The 20315-nt window shown below is 44.1% G+C and overlaps 1 protein-coding gene across 6 annotated transcripts in view; it reads right to left on the reverse strand.

Annotated features, from left to right (window-relative positions):
- Positions 1-20315, reverse strand: part of LOC121531645 (anoctamin-1) — a 92036-nt gene that overhangs the window by 30855 nt on the left and 40866 nt on the right. For all 6 annotated transcript variants that reach the window (XM_041836994.2, XM_041836996.2, XM_041836993.2 and 3 more), the window contains 3 exons: positions 10439-10503; positions 9976-10110; positions 7039-7199 (listed from right to left, as the gene is read on the reverse strand). In XM_041836994.2, coding sequence (XP_041692928.1) covers positions 7039-7199; positions 9976-10110; positions 10439-10503 — 361 coding nt within the window. The remainder of the gene's footprint in view (positions 1-7038; positions 7200-9975; positions 10111-10438; positions 10504-20315) is intronic.

Below are 20315 nucleotides of genomic sequence, written 5' to 3' on the forward strand. Positions count from 1 at the left end.
GTATAGAGACGATGGCCTGTCAGGTGGGATGGGTATAGAGACGATGGCCTGTCAGGTGGGATGTGTATAGAGACGATGGACTGTCAGGTGGGATGTGTATAGAGACGATGGCCTGTCAGGTGGGATGTGTATAGAGGAGATGGCCTGTCAGGTGGGATGTGTATAGAGACGATGGCCTGTCAGGTGGGATGTGTATAGAGAAGATGGCTTCTGTGCCATAGGAACTTAACTCGAACTCCTTAGACTTTGGATAAACGCATCTGCTAAGTGGCATATATCCTTACTATTACAAAAGTTGAGATGGTTGTGCAGTTCTGTTGGGTAGACTATGAAAATTAGCTGTCTAGCTAAATCCGGCATTGTTACAATTGAGAGTATCATCTGAAATAAGCCTTGTCCAAGTTAGAACGGCCCATTGGGTGGAAGCCTATTTCCTGTTTCTGTACTGTGATTTTATTTTATTTTATTAGGATCTCTTTTAGTCCTCATTCAGACTAATCTTCCAAGAGTTAAAATACAATTTATAATACAATCAAATGTTCACATACAGTATAACATACCGTTACAAACAGCAGACATAATACACTGCCATATTGACCAGATAAATACTCTGACAGTCTGAAAAGATAGATTGGTTCCTTCATCTACCATAGTCCTGCACAACCTTCCGATTTAGCTTGTTTAAATGGTTCTAATGTATTGTTTAAATTTATAATGTATATTGAAATGTTTCTGGTTTGCGCAGATAAATTATTCACTTTCTTTAATGCTCTGAATCAAAATGTTCTTTTGTCTTTTTCTCTTCTCTGTCTGGAATAACACATAGACGGTGGACAATCTATTCCTAGTATTGACTGAATGTCTGTCTCTTACAAATTGAATCCTCTTTTGAATGGAGTTTGGCCATTTTAAATGGTGTACATTGTGAAATAAAATAAGCATGTTTCTTTCAATAATTGTGTTGATTGATGACCACCCAAGAGCATTGTGCATGACTACAACAGAAAAATCATATCTCCACTTTAGTACAATCCTTGCTGCTTTGTTCGGTGCAATCTGCAGCCTCCTAATCTCCCTCGCTGATGGGTTTCCCCAGACCACAGAACAGTAGTTCACCTGACTCCCAATTAATGCTTGGGTTGTTTGCTTAAAGCTGCAATATGTAACTTTTTGGGCGACCCGACCAAATTCACATAGAAATGTGAGTTATAGGTCTTCTCATTGAAAGCAAGTCTAAGAAGCGGTAGATCTGTTCTATGTGCACTAATTCTATGCTTCCCGTTCTTAAGTTTAGTTTTTGCATCTTTTACTTTCGGTTTTGTACACCAGCTTCAAACAGCTGAAAATACAATATTTTTGGTTATGGAAAATTATTTCACAGCGGTTTAGATGGAACAATGATTCTCTATACCATACTTGCTTGTTTTGTCACATAAACTGAAATTAGGCGAACAATTAGAATTTTAGCAACCAGGAAATGGCTGAGCGATTTCTGCACCTTTAAGAATCTTTCCCGCTAAATATTTAGTTATCCTTCTGACCATGCATGCAGTTTTATTTATTTTCTTACATAGATTAGTTATTTGAGATGACCATGATAAGCAGTTATCTAGCTGCAATCCTAGTAGTTTGGTTTCTGCCACTTCCTCAATTTGTAGTCCCCCCATGCTTAATCGCTTCCCATGTTGTGTTGGCCTTTTCGTGGTGGAACAGACCAACATAACCTTGATTTTCTTAGCGTTCAAAACAAGTTTGTTCCAGCAGACCCACTCCCTGGTATTTTCCAGATCTACTTGTAGAGCTTGCTGTACCTGTTGAACAGATTTGTCTTGCTGTACCTGTTGAACAGATTTGTCTTCCTGTACCTGTTGAACAGAGATGTGTCTTTTACTTGAACTCTGTGAAGCATGTATTTGGGCTGCAATCTGAGGTGCAGTTAACTCTAATGAACTTATCCTCTGCAGCAGAGGTAACTCTGGGTCTTCCTTTCCTGTGCCGGTCCTCATGAGAGCCAGTTTCATCATAGCGCTTGATGGTTTTTGTGACTGCACTTGAAGAAACGTTCAAAGTTCTAGACATTTTCCGGATTGACTGACCTTTCATGTCTTAAAGCAATGATGGACTGTCGTTTCTCTTTGCTTATTTGAGCTGTTCTTGCCATAATATGGACTTGGTCTTTTACCAAATAGGGCTACCTTCTGTATACCACCCCTACCTTGTCACAACACAACTGATTGGCTCAAACGCGTTAAGGAAAGAAATTCCACAAATTAACTTTTAACAAGGCACACCTGTTAATTGAAATACATTCCAGGTGATTACCTCATGAAGCTGGATGAGAGAATGCCAAGAGTGTGCAAAGCTGTCATCAAGGCAATGGGTGGCTACTTTGAAAAATCTCAAATATAAAATATATTTTGATATGTTTAACACTTTTTTGTTTACTACATGATTCCATATGTGTTATTTCATAGTTTTGTCTTCACTATTATTCTACAATATAGAAAATAGTAAAAATAAAGAAAAACCCTGGAATGAGTAGGTGTGTCCAAACTTTTGACTGGTACTGTATATATGTATATATATATATTGTATTTTACCCCCTTTTTCTCCCCAATTTCGATCTTGTCTCATCGCTGCATCTCCCCAATGGGCACGGGAGACGAAGGTCAAGTCATGCATCCTCCGAAACATGACCCGCCAAACCGCGCTTCTTAACACCAGCCTGCTTAACCCGGAAGCCAGCTGCACCAATGTGTCGAAGGAAGCACCGTTCAACTGACGACTCAGGTCAGCCTGCAGGTGCCTGGCCCACCACAAGGAGTCACTAGAGCGCGATGAGCCAAGTAAAGACCCCCCTGCGAAGCCCTCCCCTAACCCAGATGACACTGGGCCAATTGTACGCTGCCCTATGGGACTCCCGATCACGTCCGGTTGTGATACAGCCTGGGATCGAACCTGGGTCTGTAGTGATGCCTCTAACACTGCGATGCAGTGCCTTTGACCGCTGCGCCACTCGGGAGGCCCCGTTGGTATATATTAAGTAAAGAAGTGGCCCAAGGCAGCTGCCCTGCGGTATTCCACAGTCTAGGGCATGAGGGGAAGAAAACGACCCATCGATATAGGTGGACTGTTTCCTGTCAGTTAGATGTGACTGGACCCAATTCAATGCTGCCTCCTTAAACCCATAATGCAGTAATTTTGTTAAAAGTATTTCATGATCCACTAAATCAAATGCTGCACTAAAATCTAGAAATAGTATATCCACAAACTTGCTATTGTGGGCGATTTGGAAAGCCGTAGTCAGTCAGTCAATAAATAATATAATAATACTCGTAGGAAAGGTTATAATCTTTAGCTCAAAATCTGTGGATACTATACAATTAGAAAGGTTCAAAATGTATTTAAAACATCACAGCACAATTGAAAAATATATTTGACATTTTTACATTTTGTCATTTAGCAGACGCTCTTATCCAGAGCGACTTACAGTTAGTGAGTGCATACATTTTCATGGAAACCAAACGAGTGTGGTCTATGGTGATAGGTGGGATGGGCTGAGAGTGGCTGAGGAGTGGGTTTGAAGAACTTATGTTCAGTAATGTATTATTGTTATGTGATTGCTGTATATAAAAGTACATGTATGTAAAATGTGTATGCAAAATGTGTATGTAAAATGTACATGTAAAATGTATATGTAAAATGTATGTAGCAGAAAAGCTGTAAAAAAATATATATATATATATATATATATATATATATATATATATATATATATATATATATATATATATATATATATATATATACAGTGGGGAGAACAAGTATTTGATACACTGCCGATTTTGCAGGTTTTCCTACTTACAAAGCATGTAGAGGTCTTTAATTTTTATCATAGGTACACTTCAACTGTGAGAGACAGAATCTAAAACAAAAATCCAGAAAATCACATTGTATGATTTTTAAGTAATTAATTTGCATTTTATTGCGTGTCATAAGTATTTGATACATCAGAAAAGCAGAACTTAATATTTGGTACAGAAACCTTTGTTTGCAATTACAGAGATCATACATTTCCTGTAGGTCTTGACCAGGTTTGCACACACTGCAGCAGGGATTTTGGCCCACTCCTCCATACAGACCTTCTCCAGATCCTTCAGGTTTCGGGGCTGTCGCTGGGCAATACGGACTTTCAGCTCCCTCCAAATATTTGCTATTGGGTTCGGGTCTGGAGACTGGCTAGGCCACTCCAGGACCTTGAGATGCTTCTTACGGAGCCACTCCTTAGTTGCCCTGGCTGTGTGTTTTGGGTCGTTGTCATAATGGAAGACCCAGCCACGACCCATCTTCAATGCCCTTAATGAGGGAAGGAGGTTGTTGGCCAAGATCTCGCGATACATGGCCCCATCCATCCTCCCCTCAATACGGTGCAGTTGTCCTGTCCCCTTTGCAGAAAAGCATCCCCAAAGAATGATGTTTCCACCTCCATGCTTCACGGTTGGGATGGTGTTCTTGGGGTTGTACTCATCCTTCTTCTTCCTCCAAACACGGCGAGTGGAGTTTAGACCAAAAAGCTCTATTTTTGTCTCATCAGACCATATGACCTTCTCCCATTCGTCCTCTGGATCATCCAGATGGTCATTGGCAAACTTCAGACGGGCCTGGACATGCGCTGGCTTGAGCAGGGGGACCTTGCGTGCGCTGCAGGATTTTAATCCATGACGGCGTAGTGTGTTACTAATGGTTTTCTTTGAGACTGTGGTCCCAGCTCTCTTCAGGTCATTGACCAGGTCCTGCCATGTAGTTCTGGGCTGATCCCTCACCTTCCTCATGATCATTGATGCCCCACGAGGTGATATCTTGCATGGAGCCCCAGACCGAGGGTGATTGACCGTCATCTTGAACTTCTTCCATTTTCTAATAATTGCGCCAACAGTTGTTGCCTTCTCACCAAGCTGCTTGCCTATTGTCCTGTAGCCCATCCCAGCCTTGTGCAGGTCTACAATTTTATCCCTGATGTCCTTACACAGCTCTCTGGTCTTGGCCATTGTGGAGAGGTTGGAGTCTGTTTGATTGAGTGTGTGGACAGGTGTCTTTTATACAGGTAACGAGTTCAAACAGGTGCAGTTAATACAGGTAATGAGTGGAGAATAGGAGGGCTTCTTAAAGAAAAACTAACAGGTCTGTGAGTGCCGGAATTCATACTGGTTGGTAGGTGATCAAATACTTATGTCATGCAATAAAATGCTAATTAATTACTTAAAAATCATACAATGTGATTTTCTGGATTTTTTTTATAGATTCTGTCTCTCATAGTTGAAGTGTACCTATGATAAAAATTACAGACCTCTACATGCTTTGTAAGTAGGAAAACCTGCAAAATCGGCAGTGTATCAAATACTTGTTCTCCCCACTGTATGTGTCCTCCGATGAGGGGGGGTTGTGGATGGGTTAAAAATAAAAGAAAGAAGAAAAGAACAGAAAAAAAATAACTTGCCATGATCCATGATCCATGATCCATGATCCATGATCCATTATCCATTATCCATGATCCATGATCCATTATCCATGATCCATTATCCATTATCCATAGCACTGAGCCACTGGTCAGTCATGTCAACCAATACCGTGGTAGTGGAATGGTTTTTGCGATAAGCATGCTAATTGGCTGTGATCAGATCATGATTTTCCATGTACTCCCATATTTGTTTACTCACAATACCCTCCAATATCTTACTTATTGAAGGGAGTAGACTGACTGGTCGACTATTGGCAGGAGTAAGGGGTTCTTTGATGTCTTTCGGGATTGGACACAGTTTAACATGCCTCCATACATTAAGATATTGCCCCTTTTCCAGTGACCAATTCATTATGTATGTCAGTGGAGCTGCAATCTGGGGAGCCACGTAGCGAAGTAAAAAATTGTCCATAAAATCATAACCTGTAGATTTACCATTGGGTAATGACTTCAATAGGTTTAACACCTCATCTACTGACACCAGCAGTAGACTAAAATATCTGTTTTTAATAATAATAATAATAATATAATAATAATAATAATATGATCATCAATCTATTGGACAATAGCTTGTTTGGAAGACTGGGTGTTTACATTATCTCTCAGTAAATGTGTTTTCTTTGTGAAAAACAATCAGCAAAATGATTGGCAAAGTCAGCTGGTTTTTATGTTGTTCTCCCGTCAACCTCCACACTAGATGGGCATGATGAGAGTGGCTCCCAAGTGGCGCAGTGGTCTAAAGCACTGCATTGCAGCGCTAGCTGTGCCACTAGAGATCCTGGTGTGGATTCCCACAGTATGAAATAAAATAAAATAATTATAATAATAATAATGTATGCACTCACTAACTGTAAGTCACTCTGGATAAGAGCGTCTGCTAAATGACAAAAAATTAATAATGTAAATGAGATAGATGTCCCACGTAAGCCCTTAACTGTATTCCATACCTTTTTTGAATCATTTTTTACAATCAATGAAAGCATTTTTGTAAAATAAAGTTATTTTTCGTAGTCATTTCGTAGTGTTCTATAATTCTGTTAATCAATTTCTAGTTTAGATTTGGCTGCTAAGACTTTTGCCCTATTTATTTGAGAAAACACCTCACCCAGTTCATTATCAATCCATGGAGATTGACGATCCCTAACTGTACTCTTTCATTCTCTAGATAAATAAATTCCCAGGGTACAGCAGCAAAATCATTTTGAAATTGCTCATGATTAAATGTGTATTTGTTTTCTCTTGACCACAATCATTGAGGGTTTCTTTGGAGCCTTGGTGTTCATGGTTATGGTCACAATATTGTGGTCTGTCCAGCCCACTGGCATTGATCTGACCTTTAAGCATTGCAATGTGAGGTAGCTTGATGTACAAGTACACCCCCTGGACAGGACGTGAGTCTATCGCAGGGCCTTACCGTATCATCTAGGTGGTTGATTATTGAGTACTGTCCCTGTTAAATAAATGATACAAATAAATAAAGTTGTTCTGTTCTGTTGTGTAGACAAGCCTCAACCTCTTACCCCAGAGGGCCATGAAGATGGAGAAGAAGACGGTGGCAGGGTTGTCAAAGAGGTGGCTGGCCCGAGCCGTCCCGCAGGCTTCCTTCAGTTTCCAGTAGCTACATGCTCTGTCACACAGCGGGCACATGGTGATGGTGTTCTTGGGGTGGCAGATCTCCATGCTGTAGAGAAGGGGGGGATACAACAGTCAGCCCTCTTTATTTCATTTTAGTTCCTCGGATAAATTGTTAGACTGTATTACTGATTTAAATACTTGGATGGCTCACAAATTCCTCCAGCTAAATCAAGATTGAGGTACTTATTGTTGGAGCCAAAGCACAGAGAGAGAATCTGGCCGCACATTTTAATTAGCGGGCAATAAAGATAAAACACTGGGTAAAAATCTAGGTGTTATTTTAGATTCTGAACTAAATTTCGAATCACACATTAGGAATGTGACCGAAATAGCTTTTTACCACCTGAGGAACATTGCCAAGGTGCGGCCGTTTCTATCTCAGGCTGATACAGAGATACAAGAAGTCTTGACTACTGTAATGCTCTCCTGTCTGGTCTACCCAAGAAAGCCATTGGTCAACTGCAAAACATACAGAATGCTGCAGCATGGGTACTGACCAAGACCAGACGGAGACCACATATTACACCGGTTTTAAGGTCTCTGCACTGGCTGCCTGTGAGTTTTAGAATTAATTTTAAGATTCTTCTATATTGGTTTTTAAATCAATCCACGATTGTGCACCCCAATACATGTCAGACATGCTTTTAAGTTATGTACCCAGTATGTCCCTCAGGTCCTCTGGCACTGGCCTTTTCACTATCCCAAAGCCTAGGAACAAGAGGCATGGAGAGGCAGCCTTTAGTTATTATGCCCCCAGCCTCTGGAATAGCCTGCCAGAGAACCTGAGGAGGGCTGAAACTGTGGACATGTTTAAAAGAGATCTTAAAACACATCTTTTTAGCTTTGCTTTTCCTCAGGGTGTTTTTTAGTTGTTCAGTCTGTGCCATTCTTTTTTTTGTATCTTATGTTTGTTATGTATTAAATATTTCATATTTTATTTTCATAGTTTTTTATTTAGTTATTTCCTGTGAAGCACATTGCATTGCATTCCATGTCTGAAATGTGCTGTATAAATAAAGCTTGGTTTGATTTGATTACCTCCAGTGGGTGTTATTATGCCAGCCTGTCAAGCTAGAGCAGTGGCACCCAAACTTGGGGTCGGCACCCCATGTGGGGTCCCCTGAAATTGAAATTTCCCCTATGAAAATCTGATATTGTATGAAACAAATTAATAACTTTTATATCTTTAAATGGGAATAGAATACAACCTTTTAGTGTGAACTAATGACTTTTTACAGTATTAGAATTAGCTTTCATCTCATTATAATGAGCTGAGACCACCTGAAGGACCAACAATGTTGTGAATATGAACACACAGCGTTAACTAGGGAGTATAATCTATTTTCAAGTGGGGTCCTCACTATTTTCAAGTGCCAATTTAGGGTCGCATGCAGTAAAAGTTTTTTCAAATAAATCTCTACGTTTGCTTAAAATACTATTCATGATCATATTTATACAATAATCTGGATTATGTAGTTTAGTTAGGTCTAGTCTCACGAATCAGAAGCTCCACAAAGTAGACCGCTGGAGCTCGAGGCTAAGTCAGATCTTAAAAGTATATTCCATTCTTGTTTTTTTATAACCGGTGAGTCAGGCTAACTGTAATAAGATCTAATGTCTGTGGAGGATTGGGAGCGGCGCTCCAGTGGCAGAGGATCAGGACACAAACAGCAGAGTGTGTCAAACTATCCTGACGGAGATAAGAGATGTTAGCCAGGGGGGAGTTTAATTTCCTCTTGTCATCTACATCAACCAGATGTTGGACATCACAAATCACCTCTTCTGTCCCTCTTCTGTCTCCGTATAGGAACACGTTTCCTTTTTATAGTTGTGGACTGCCAAGCCAAGCCAGGCAGAGCTTCAGACATCAGGCAGCAGGAAAGTGACCTGGTCTACCTTATAAATACTTTATTAAACTGCATTATTTATGCTGGCAGGAAGTGAAGATGATTTAAGACGTTAGTCACGAGCCAGAGAGTAGGGACAGGACAGAGGTACAGCGCGAGGCAGGTATTCTGAACTGGGAACAAGTTGATGGCTATATTAAATACTGTATTAGACATAAATGGTCTTAATAAGTATTGAATATAAACCGTTTAAATGTCTGCTTGTTCTAGTTTTGGCCTTGCGGCAAGTTTTGACCTTGTTAGTTACCATGGCACAGTTCTCTATATTGTGTGTTCTTATCCCACTGTAAACCACTCCACAGCCTAAAGCTGTTACAATATCCCACTGTAAACCACTCTACAGCCTAAAGCTGTTACAATATCCTACTGTAAACCACTCCACAGCCTAAAGCTGTTACAATATCCTACTGTAAACCACTCCACAGCCTAAAGCTGTTACAATATCCTACTGTAAACCACTCCACAGCCTAAAGCTGTTACAATATCCTACTGTAAACTACTCGACAGCCTAAAGCTGTTACAATATCCTACTGTAAACTACTCTACAGCCTAAAGCTGTCACAATATCCTACTGTAAACTACTCGACAGCCTAAAGCTGTTACAATATTCTACTGTAAACTACTCTACAGCCTAAAGCTGTCACAATATCCTACTGTAAACCACTCTACAGCCTAAAGCTGTCTGTTACAATATTTCACTATTGGATGTCTGAACAGGATGAGGTCATACCTCTACTTGAGCTATGTCTCCGGATTTCCATTCGGTGTTTTTCAATAATTTCAATCGTCTTAGGCACCTTCCACACAGTTACTTAATTGTATGAATTGTAACCTCAGGCAGACATGCCCTATGATTCTGCCGGCTAGAACCAATGATTATTTCCTTGGCTGTGTATGGGGCCTTATGTTGCTAACCTGGGAATGTTGTCGTCTACGGTGGCACAGCCGTACAGGAACACGATGACTCCCACTAGAGAAGCAGGGATCAGCATTTGGGTGTACAACCCCAGCCACGCAAAGTACAGCCCTATCTTCTCCCCAAAGTACTTCCTGCATAGGAAACAACACAGCAATCTCATCTTTCAAATAGAATAGAATATAAAATAATAGAATATAAAATAATAGAATAAATATAATCAAATAAAATAGAATATGTATAAAGTATTTCCTGCATTAGGAAGAATATATTGCATCAGAAGGTTAGGCGCAACACTTTCTCCATTATAAAAAAAAAGTAGGTTTATTTGACATAAACATTAAAACATAATGTGACATTGTGATCTAAACAGACCTTCACCAGATAGCAATTGAGGAAGAACAGAGCAATCTCAGACACAACCACAGACGTTCAGTTTCAGAATAGGAAACCTTCACTCACCTTACTAGCCCGATAGGCTGGTATTTGTAAAATACACTGTAACTCGCCCACTCCTCATACAAGAGCTGAAACACAGAACAACACAATGTATTACTTTCAAAACATAACAGGCATTACAGGGTCCACACTAAAAAAAGGAGAGTTTAAAAGTCATATTTTGCTTTATCTATTCATTGAAGAGGCAACAAGACAGAGCAAATGTTTCGGCTGATGGGCCACCGTCAGTGTTATTGCTTTCAAACCAGCATGCATTCACGTCAATCTTTCAGCACGTCTTTCCTATGACTTTCACTGACAAGTATATCCATCTCAGCTCTTAGTCAAGCTCCTGTAAACACTATTGCTGGAGAGAGTGTAAGAGCTGTGAATGGGTATTTTGACCTCTGAAAGCTGATATGAGCTGTAGTTGAAGACCGAGGGCCGGAGGGTGAATGAGGGCCAGAGGGTGAGAGAGGGTCAGAGAAGGTCAGAGACATTTGAAGCCAGCTCTCTTTTCTTCCCTCATCTGATGACAGATGTCAGGTTGAACGTAGAGAGAGAGTGTGCTACCGTGGTTAATGACAGGACGGGAGGTGTGAAGAGGAGAGGGGAGGAGATCGGGGGAGGGGGGAGGGGGGAGGAGAAGGGGGAGGGGGGAGAGGGAGGGGGAATGGTTGAGGAGCAGGTGGGGGAGACAGACAGGGGGAGGAGTAAGGGGGTGAGGAGCAGGTGGGGAGACAGACAGGGGGAGGAGTAAGGGGGTGAGGAACAGGGGGGAGACAGACAGGGGGAGGAGTAAGGGGGTGAGGAACAGGGGGGAGACAGACAGGGGGAGGTGTAAGGGGGGAGACAGACGGGGGAAGGGAGGCGAAGGTTGTGACTGGTGGAGGGAGAACACAGTGTACAGTATTGGGGTTTGGGGACACAGCTGTGTGTTCCTTCAATCCTGTACTGTTATGTCATTGTCTGTCTGTCTGTCTGTCTGTCTGTCTGTCTGTCTGTCTGTCTGTCTGTCTGTCTGTCTGTCTGTCTGTCTGTCTGTCTGTCTGTCTGTCTGTCTGTCTGTCTGTCTGTCTGTCTGTCTGTCTGTCTGTCTGTCTGTCTATCTATCTATCTATCTATCTATCTATCTATCTATCTATCTATCTATCTATCCGTCCGCCGTTATGTCTGATCAACACCCTTCATGCTGTTGTTCCACTGGGTGACTGCTTTTATCAAACACTGATAAAGTACAACTGTGAAGCTGAACATTATTGCACAACAATATCATTATCTTTTATTGAAAGACAGATTTGTTTTTTTATCGTTCTTGTCTCATTCATACTTTCATCTAGCCTCTTATGTATCCTTGATCATTTCTCAACACAAAAAACATGGTTCTCTTGTTCCATTGAAGTTCATCTGAGGGGCTGTCTTCAGAGTAAAGAACACATGCTGTCCCCAGAAGAGCTCTCTCTCTCTCTCTCTCTCTCTCTCTCTCTCTCTCTCTCTCTCTCTCTCTCTCTCTCTCTCTCTCTCTCTCTCTCTCTCTCTCTCTCTCTCTCGCTCCCCTCTCTCGCTCTCGCTCCCCTCTCTCGCTCTCGCTCCCCTCTCTCGCTCTACATTTGGAACATGATAGATCATTTGCAGTGTGGAAATTCCATTGAAGGACCATTCACACATCCAGTAACATATATGTACACATGTGCACTGGCTGTACATACTGTAACATACTGTACATGCCCTCATGGATGAGGCCCACTGGCATTGGGTTGTCACTGGGTGGGTAACATAGTGTATCTCCCAGCCATGCAGACAGCAGTAAGGTGATCTGTGTGCTTGAGGCCGGGCTCTCCAGTCTCAGAACACACAGGCACATTCCTTCTAACCCTCCTATCCTCAACACTGGTACAAGACCACACTCTTTGAAAAAAAGGTGCTATCTAGAACCTAAAAGGGTTCTTCGGCTGTCCCCATGGGAGAACCCTATGAAGAACCCTATGTGGTTCCAGGGAGTGGCCCAACTTTGGTTTTAGAAGTGGGGGGACATAATATATATATATATATATATATATATATATATATATATATATATATATATATATATATATATATATATATATACTTTTTTATCCAGTCGGATAAACACTCCAAACAGCCTACCCGACCACTCGGAGGCGTCCGCATGGTCCTAAAGCCGTTGTCTCGTTTTGTATCACATTCCAATGATTAAACTGGGGGGGACCCCCGTCCCCAGTGAAAGTTGCGCCCCTGGTTCCAGGTATAACCATTTTGGTTCTAGTTAGAACCCTTTTGGGTTCCATGTAGAACCCTTCCCACCCCCTCTTTAACGCTGCTGCTACTCTCTGTTTATTATCTATGCATAGTCACTTTAACTCTATCTACATGTACATATTACCTCAATTACCTCGACTAACCTGCGCCCCCGCACATCGACTCTGTACCGGTACCCTCTGTATATAGCCTCGCTACTGTTATTTTACTGCTGCTCTTAAATTTTTTAATTTTAACTTAACACTTATTTTTCTTAAAACTGCATTGTTGGTTAAGGGCTTGTAAGTAAGCATTTCACTGTAAGGTCTACACCTGTTGTATTTGGCGCATGTGATAAATAAAAATGTATTTGATTTATATTAATTTGATCATTCTGTTGTCGCAGAGAATTTTCCTGCGTTACAGGAAATGCAAATATCAGTGTATTAAAGGTTTTAAAAAGCTTCTAAAGTTTGCAATTTCCACTTTAATATTTAAGACTTGATTTGCCCTAACAAAAAATGTTTCAACCACTACAAAAATGATCATTCATTATAATCCACATAATAATTCCCATTTCCTGTTGCTGCAGACAGTACCTGTAGAGATAATTCAAGTAATGAGCAAAACAATATGGAGGGAGAGTCTCAGCACTGTTTCACCTACAAGCCTGTGATCACAGAAGGCCATCTGAGGACAGTGCTCCCTCATTACTCTCTCTGTCTCTGTCTCTGTCTCTGTCTCTGTCTCTGTCTCTGTCTGTCTCTCTCTCTCTCTCTCTCTCTCTCTCTCTCTCTCTCTCTCTCTCTCTCTCTCTCTCTCTCTCTCTCTCTCTCTCTCTCTCTCTCTCTCTCTCTCTCTCAGTGCATACTGGGAGTGTTTTGTAGTTGAGAGGGCGTGTGGAGGGCTCTATCCTTACTTATTTTCTTGATTCTTTACTTGGTCTTTTCTTTCAATTGTTATTTTCTATGGTGGAGGGCTTAATGCACTGGTAGTTTAGCGGTACCCACTTATTTTTTTTCAAAGTTAGAGAGGAAGAGGAAGGAGTTTTAGTTTCCTGGGGTTTGAACGGTGTGGTGTGCGTGATGGCTTCGCAGCCTATCGCGGAGGAGACACTGTTGTTACGGCATGGATTCAGGTGTGTTCCTGAGAATGGAGTTAAGGTGGAGGAGGTTCTGCTCGCGGTCGGCGAACAGGTAGGAGCTGAATTTATACATTCCGCATCCAGAATGAACAAAGCTGTGGTTGTGTTCATAAAAATTGCAAATTTGGTGGGTAGGCTCAATGATAGTGGAATATTTGTAAGGGATGTGTTGGTACCGATTTCTCCTCTTTCGACTCCTTCGACTCGGGTGGTAGTTGCAAATCTGCATCCGTTTATTACGGATGATCAAATCCGGAAAGAGCTGAGTCGTTCTGGTAAGTTTGCTAGGGGTTGTCGTGTACTGTCGGCAGGTTTTCAGGCAGATGCCGTTAAGCACGTTGTTTTATTCCAGAGGCAAGTGTTCATGTTTCTGAATAACAATGAGCAACAGTTAAATGTGCAGGGTTTGCCAGCACAGATAGTCTACGGTGCTTTGAGTGTGGGGATTTGGGGCATAAGAGCTTTGCGTGCCCACATAAAGGCCGTAGACAAGGTGGGGGTACAAGCGCCAGTGGGGGAAATCGAGGTCAGTGTGCAGGGGGCCATGAGACGCAGCCAGCAGAAGCTGGGCCTAGTCATGCTATAGATGGTGGTGTAGATGAGGCTGGGTCTAGTCATGCTACAGATGGTGGGTTAGATGAGGCTGGGCCTAGTCATGCTATAGATGGTGGTGTTGATGAGGCTGGATCTAGTCATGCTATAGAGGAAGGTGTAGATGAGACTGGGTCTAGTCATGTTATGGATGGTGGTGTAGCTGAGACTGGGTCTAGTCATGTCATGGATGGTGGTGTAGATGAGGCCGGGCCTAGTCAGGTTATGCTAGTGGATGAGGAGAGTATAGTGGGGAAGGGTAAGTGACTAGGGGGGTGGAGGAGGGGGGACAGGCGGAAGAGGAACAAGGGGGAGAAAAAAGGAGGTGGGAGTGGAGAGGATGGTGTGGTCAAAGGCACCAAGGAACCTTTGCTTGGTGCTGGGGGGGAGGCCACCACTAGAGAGAAAGGGCAGGTTCCCTTGGAGAGTTCATCAATGAGCTTGACGCCTTGATAAGTTCCTTTCCTGAGGATGGCTCACCCCTCACAGTTCTGGGGACTTTCACCTCCCTACGTCTACCTTTGACTCATTTCTCTCTGCCTCCTTCTTTCCACTCCTCTCCTCTTTTGACCTCACCCTCTCACTGTCCCCCCCTACTCACAAGGCAGGCAATACGCTTGACCTCATCTTTACTAGATGCTGTTCTTCTACTAATCTCACTGCAACTCCCCTCCAAGTCTCCGACCACTACTTTGTATCCTTTTCTCTCTCGCTCTCCTCCAACACTACTCACTCTGCCCCTACTCAGATGGTAATGCTCCGTCGCAACCTTCGCTCTCTCTCTCCCGCTACTCTCTCCTCTTCCATCCTATCATCTCTTCCCTCTGCTCAATCCTTCTCCCTCCAATCTCCTGATTCTGCCTCCTCAACCCTCCTCTCCTCCCTTTCTGCATCCTTTGACTCTCTATGTCCCCTATCCTCCCGGCCGGCTCGGTCCTCCCCTCCTGCTCCGTGGCTTGACGACTCATTGCGAGCTCACAGAACAGGGCTCCGGGCAGCCGAGCGGAAATGGAGGAAAACTAGACTCCCTGCGGACCTGGCATCTTTTCACTCCCTCCTCTCTACATTTTCTTCCTCTGTTTCTGCTGCTAAAGCCACTTTCTACCACTCTAAATTCCAAGCATCTGCCTCTAACCCTAGGAAGCTCTTTGCCACCTTCTCCTCCCTGCTGAATCCGATCCTCGTTCGTTAAGTCAAATGACACCGCTGGTCCTGCTCACACTGCCCTACCCTATGCTTTTACTTCTTTCTCCCCTCTCTCTCCAGATGAAATCTTGTGACTTGTGACGGCCGGCTGCCCAACAACCTGCCCTGCCTTTCCGGAGACCTTCTCCCTTACCTCACCTCGCTCATCAACTCATCCTTGACCACTGGCTATGTCCCTTCCGTCTTCAACAGAGCGAGAGTTGCACCCCTTCTCAAAAAACCTACACTCGATCCCTCCGATGTCAACAACTACAGACCAGTATCCCTTCTTTCTTTTCTCTCCAAAACTCTTGAGCGTGCCATCTTTAGCCAACTCCCCTGCTATCTCTCTCAGAATGACCTTCTTGATCCAAACCAGTCAGGTTTCAAGACTGCTCTTCTCTGTGTCACGGAGGCTCTCCGCACTGCTAAAGCTAACTCTCTCTCCTCTGCTCTCGTCCTTCTAGACCTATCTGCTGCCTTTGATACTGTGAACCATCAGATCCTCCTCTCCACCCTCTCCGAGTTGGGCATCTCCGGCGCGGCTCACTCTTGGATTGCGTCCTACCTGACAGGTCGCTCCTACCAGCAACGTGGCGAGAATCTGTCTCCGCACCACGTGCTCTCACCACTGGTGTCCCCCAGGGCTCAGTTCTAGGCCCTCTCCTATTCTCGCTATACAACAAGTCACTTGGCTCTGTCATATCCTCACATGGCCTTTCCTATCATTGCTACGCAGACAACACACAATTCATCTTCTCCTTTCCCCCTTCTGATAACCAGGTGGCGAATCGCATCTCGGCATGTCTGGCAGACATATCAGTGTGGATGACGGATCACCACCTCAAGCTGAACCTCGGCAAGACGGAGCTGCTCTTCCTCCCGGGGAAGGACTGCCCGTTCCATGATCTCGCCATCACGGTTGACAACTCCGTTGTGTCCTCCTCCCAGAGTGCAAAGAGCCTTGGCGTGACCCTGGACAACACCCTGTCGTTCTCCGCTAACATCAAGGCGGTGACCCGATCCTGTAGGTTCATGCTCTACAACATTCGCAGAGTACGACCCTGCCTTACACAGGAAGCGGCACAGATCCTAATCCAGGCACTTGTCATCTCCCATCTGGATTACTACAACTCGTTGTTGGCTGGGCTCCCTGCCTGTGCCATTAAACCCCTACAACTCATCCAGAACGCCGCAGCCCGTCTGGTGTTCGACCTTCCCAAGTTCTCTCAAGTCACCCCGCTCCTCCGCACACTCCACTGGCTTCCAGTTGAAGCTTGCATCTGCTACAAGACCATGGTGCTTGCCTACGGAGCTGTGAGGGGAACGGCACCTCTGTACCTTCAGGCTCTGATCTGTCCCTACACCCAAACGAGGGCACTACGTTCATCCACCTCTGGCCTGCTGGCTCCCCTACCTCTGCGGAAGCACAGTTCCCGCTCAGCCCAGTCAAAACTGTTCACTGCTCTGGCACCCCAATGGTGGAACAAGTTCCCTCACGACGCCATGACAGCGGAGTCACTCACCACCTTCCGGAGACACTTGAAACCCCACCTCTTTAAGGAATACCTGGGATAGGATAAAGTAATCCTTCTATCCCCCCTTACCCCACCCCAAAAAACAAAAAAAACTAAAAACATGAGGGAACTGTCAAGGTTCTTGAATGAGACTAAAGGGAAAAAGGTTAATCTTTTTTTTGCGATCCGGGGAAGTTTGTAAGATCAGTCCAACACGCTATGAAAAATGAGGGGCATGGTGTCCTCTCACTCAGGAAACATTTTAGGTTGAGGAAGTGGGTCACAACCGTGCGTTTAGATTAATAGCTTTTTGAGCTTTGCTATTGGTCTCTTTCTTTGCTGGCTTTTCTCCCACTTCTTATGGAGACTCTACAGGTAGGATCATTTAATATAAATGGCGTCAGAGATGCGGGAAAGAAGAGTCTGTTGGGTGAATATGTAAAACAGAAAAGTACAGTTGTTGTTTCTGCAGGAGACGCATTGCGATGTGATGAATGAAGTTGATTGGGGGCTCTAGTGGAAAGGGGCAAGTGTGCTGAGCCATGGAATAAATGTTAGTGCAGGGGTGGCAATCCTTTTTGCACCGGGTCTGGCCGTAAAAATGTGCTCCTCAAAGGAGGTGTGTAGGGGTAGACTGCTCATAGTAAAAGCAGAAATTAACAACAGGGGTTTGTCCTTATAAATGTGTATGTGCCTAACATAGAGGGAGAGAGGGGGCGTCTGTTTGGGTGTCTTAGACAGGAACTCTCACAGGTAGCGCCTGAGGAGACGCTGGTGGTCGGCGGGGAATGGAACTGTAAAAACAAAACTGATGGATTTTATGAAGGACAGAAATGGGAAGGAGCCTCATACAGGCTCAGTGGGGGTGTTAAGGGACATCATTTAATCCGTTTGACCTAGTGGATGTTTGGAGAAGGTTTTAATGAAATGAGAATGTATCATTAAAGAAAGACAAAAGTCACCTCTCTCTGTCTCTCTTTCTCTCTCTCTCTCTCTCTCTCTCTCTCTCTCTCTCTCTCTCTCTCTCTCTCTCTCTCTCTCTCTCTCTCTCTCTCTCTCTCTCTCTCTCTCTCTCTCTCTCTCTCTCTCTCTCTCTCTCTCTCTCTCTCTCTCTCTCTCTCTCTCTCTCTCTCTCTCTCTCTCTCTCTCTCTTCCAGGTTGGCTGGGGTTGGCTGGGGTTGGCTGGTCCGGGGCTCCGTCAGCAGGTTCAGAGTGTTGGAACAGACCTCCTCTGATGCCCTGCCAGAGACACAACTATACCATACAGTCAACAGAGGGGGTGGTGAAGCTCTCTCTCTCTCCCTCCCTCCCCTCTCCCGGCACGGTCTCTCTCTCACTCTCCCTTCCTCCCCTTTACCGGCACGGTCTCTCTCTCTCTCTCCCTCCCTCCCCTCTCCCGGCATGGTCTCTCTCTCTCTCTCCCTCCCTCCCCTCTACCGGCACGGTCTCTCTCTCTCTCTCTCTCTCTCTCCCCTCCAACCCCAACAGGCAGAGGTCATATCAAAATAACACACTAGTCACAGAGACTCTTTCTCTCTCTCTCTCTCTCTCTCTCTCTCTCTCTCTCTCTCTCTCTCTCTCTCTCTCTCTCTCTCTCTCTCTCTCTCTCTCTCTCTCTCTCTCGCTCGCTCGCTCGCTCGCTCTCTCTCTCTCTCTCTCTCTCGCTCTCTCTCTCTCTCTCTCTCTCCACAAAGCATAGCTAACCAACAGGCTACAGACAGGCAGCTTCTTCTCCTGTTGTGTCACCACCCAAAGATACCCTCCTCCTCCCCTCCTCCTCCTCTCCTCCTCCTCCCATCCTCTTCCCCACCTCCCCTCTTTATGAGACACTTATTTTTTGTTAAACTATAGTATGCTTGCATTGATCTTATCAACAGGATTACGCTAGCTATAAGAATGTAAACTGTTCGATAATTTAACAAAACTAATTTGTTGTGAGGACGTGACACACACACACACACACACACACACACAGGCGCTATGTAGATTCCATCTGTTGCCAAGCTGAGCTTATTGTGATCATTCCCAGGGGGAGGAAGATAAGACACTTGGACACGTCCCCGTTCAGAGAGAATTCCTCAATTACATGCCATTATTCTGTTTCAATGATAGGGATGCCAATAGGATCCTTCTAATGCTCAACAGATGGTCCGGACAGTACCACACCACCATTAACACACAACAGCCAGCTACACAGCTACACAACAAGGAAGATACTGGGTATTTTCTACTTGTTGTCTGAACTCCATTCAACTCTATGAAGCATATGCTAAATTATATATTTCGCTTTCTTATGTTTTAGGGCACCAAAAATGCAGTTTACTAGATGTTCAGGAATGATCTTAAAAAGGAACAGTACTATGCACAAATGCTAAACTACAGGACACTATTGGGTCGGTGAAGACAAAGCACTATTCCTGACTAGCCATCACAGCATACACACCAGACCTCCATTCCATGCAGTATTTGAGGTGTAAATTGAAGGAAACAGCCCATTAAGAACTGAGCACCAGAGCATCTGAAGAAGCTAGCAAACAGGAATGTCTGTTGAAAAGCCAAACAAACCTACATTCTGCTCTAAACTAGTGGCAGATACAGTTACTACAGTCACTACTGTCTTTCAGGCTCAACGGGGAGAGGTACACACTTATCCAGTCATACAGACACACATGTACACACACACACACACACGTACACACACATGTGCATGGTCGCACACACACGCACAGCGCACACACCCACAGCTCTCCAGCAGGCAGAGCAGAGGAGCCCTGAAGAGACCTCCAGTACAAACAGGTCCCTGTGCCAACGCAGCAGAGTCAGCTGATAAGATTGTTTAGCTGTCATCCTCAGCAATAACACTCCCCAGGGCACAGCCCATCGTCTTGGAGAGGGGTCTGCCCTGCTCACACACCAAGCAGCTGTGCACGCATCCATTAACCCAGCTCCAGAAACACGGCTGTTAATATCAGTGTGGTATGTTAATATCAGTGTGGTCTGTTAACATCAGTGTGGTCTGTTAACATCAGTGTGGTCTGTTAACATCAGTGTAGTCTGTTAACATCAGTGTGGTCTGTTAACATCAGTGTGGTCTGTTAACATCAGTGTAATCTGTTAACATCAGTGTGGTCTGTTAATATCAGTGTGGTCTGTTAACATCAGTGTGGTCTGTTAACATCAGTGTGGTCTGTTAACATCAGTGTGG

This window comes from Coregonus clupeaformis, chromosome 19, assembly GCF_020615455.1.
Source record: "Coregonus clupeaformis isolate EN_2021a chromosome 19, ASM2061545v1, whole genome shotgun sequence".
NCBI lineage: Eukaryota > Metazoa > Chordata > Actinopteri > Salmoniformes > Salmonidae > Coregonus > Coregonus clupeaformis.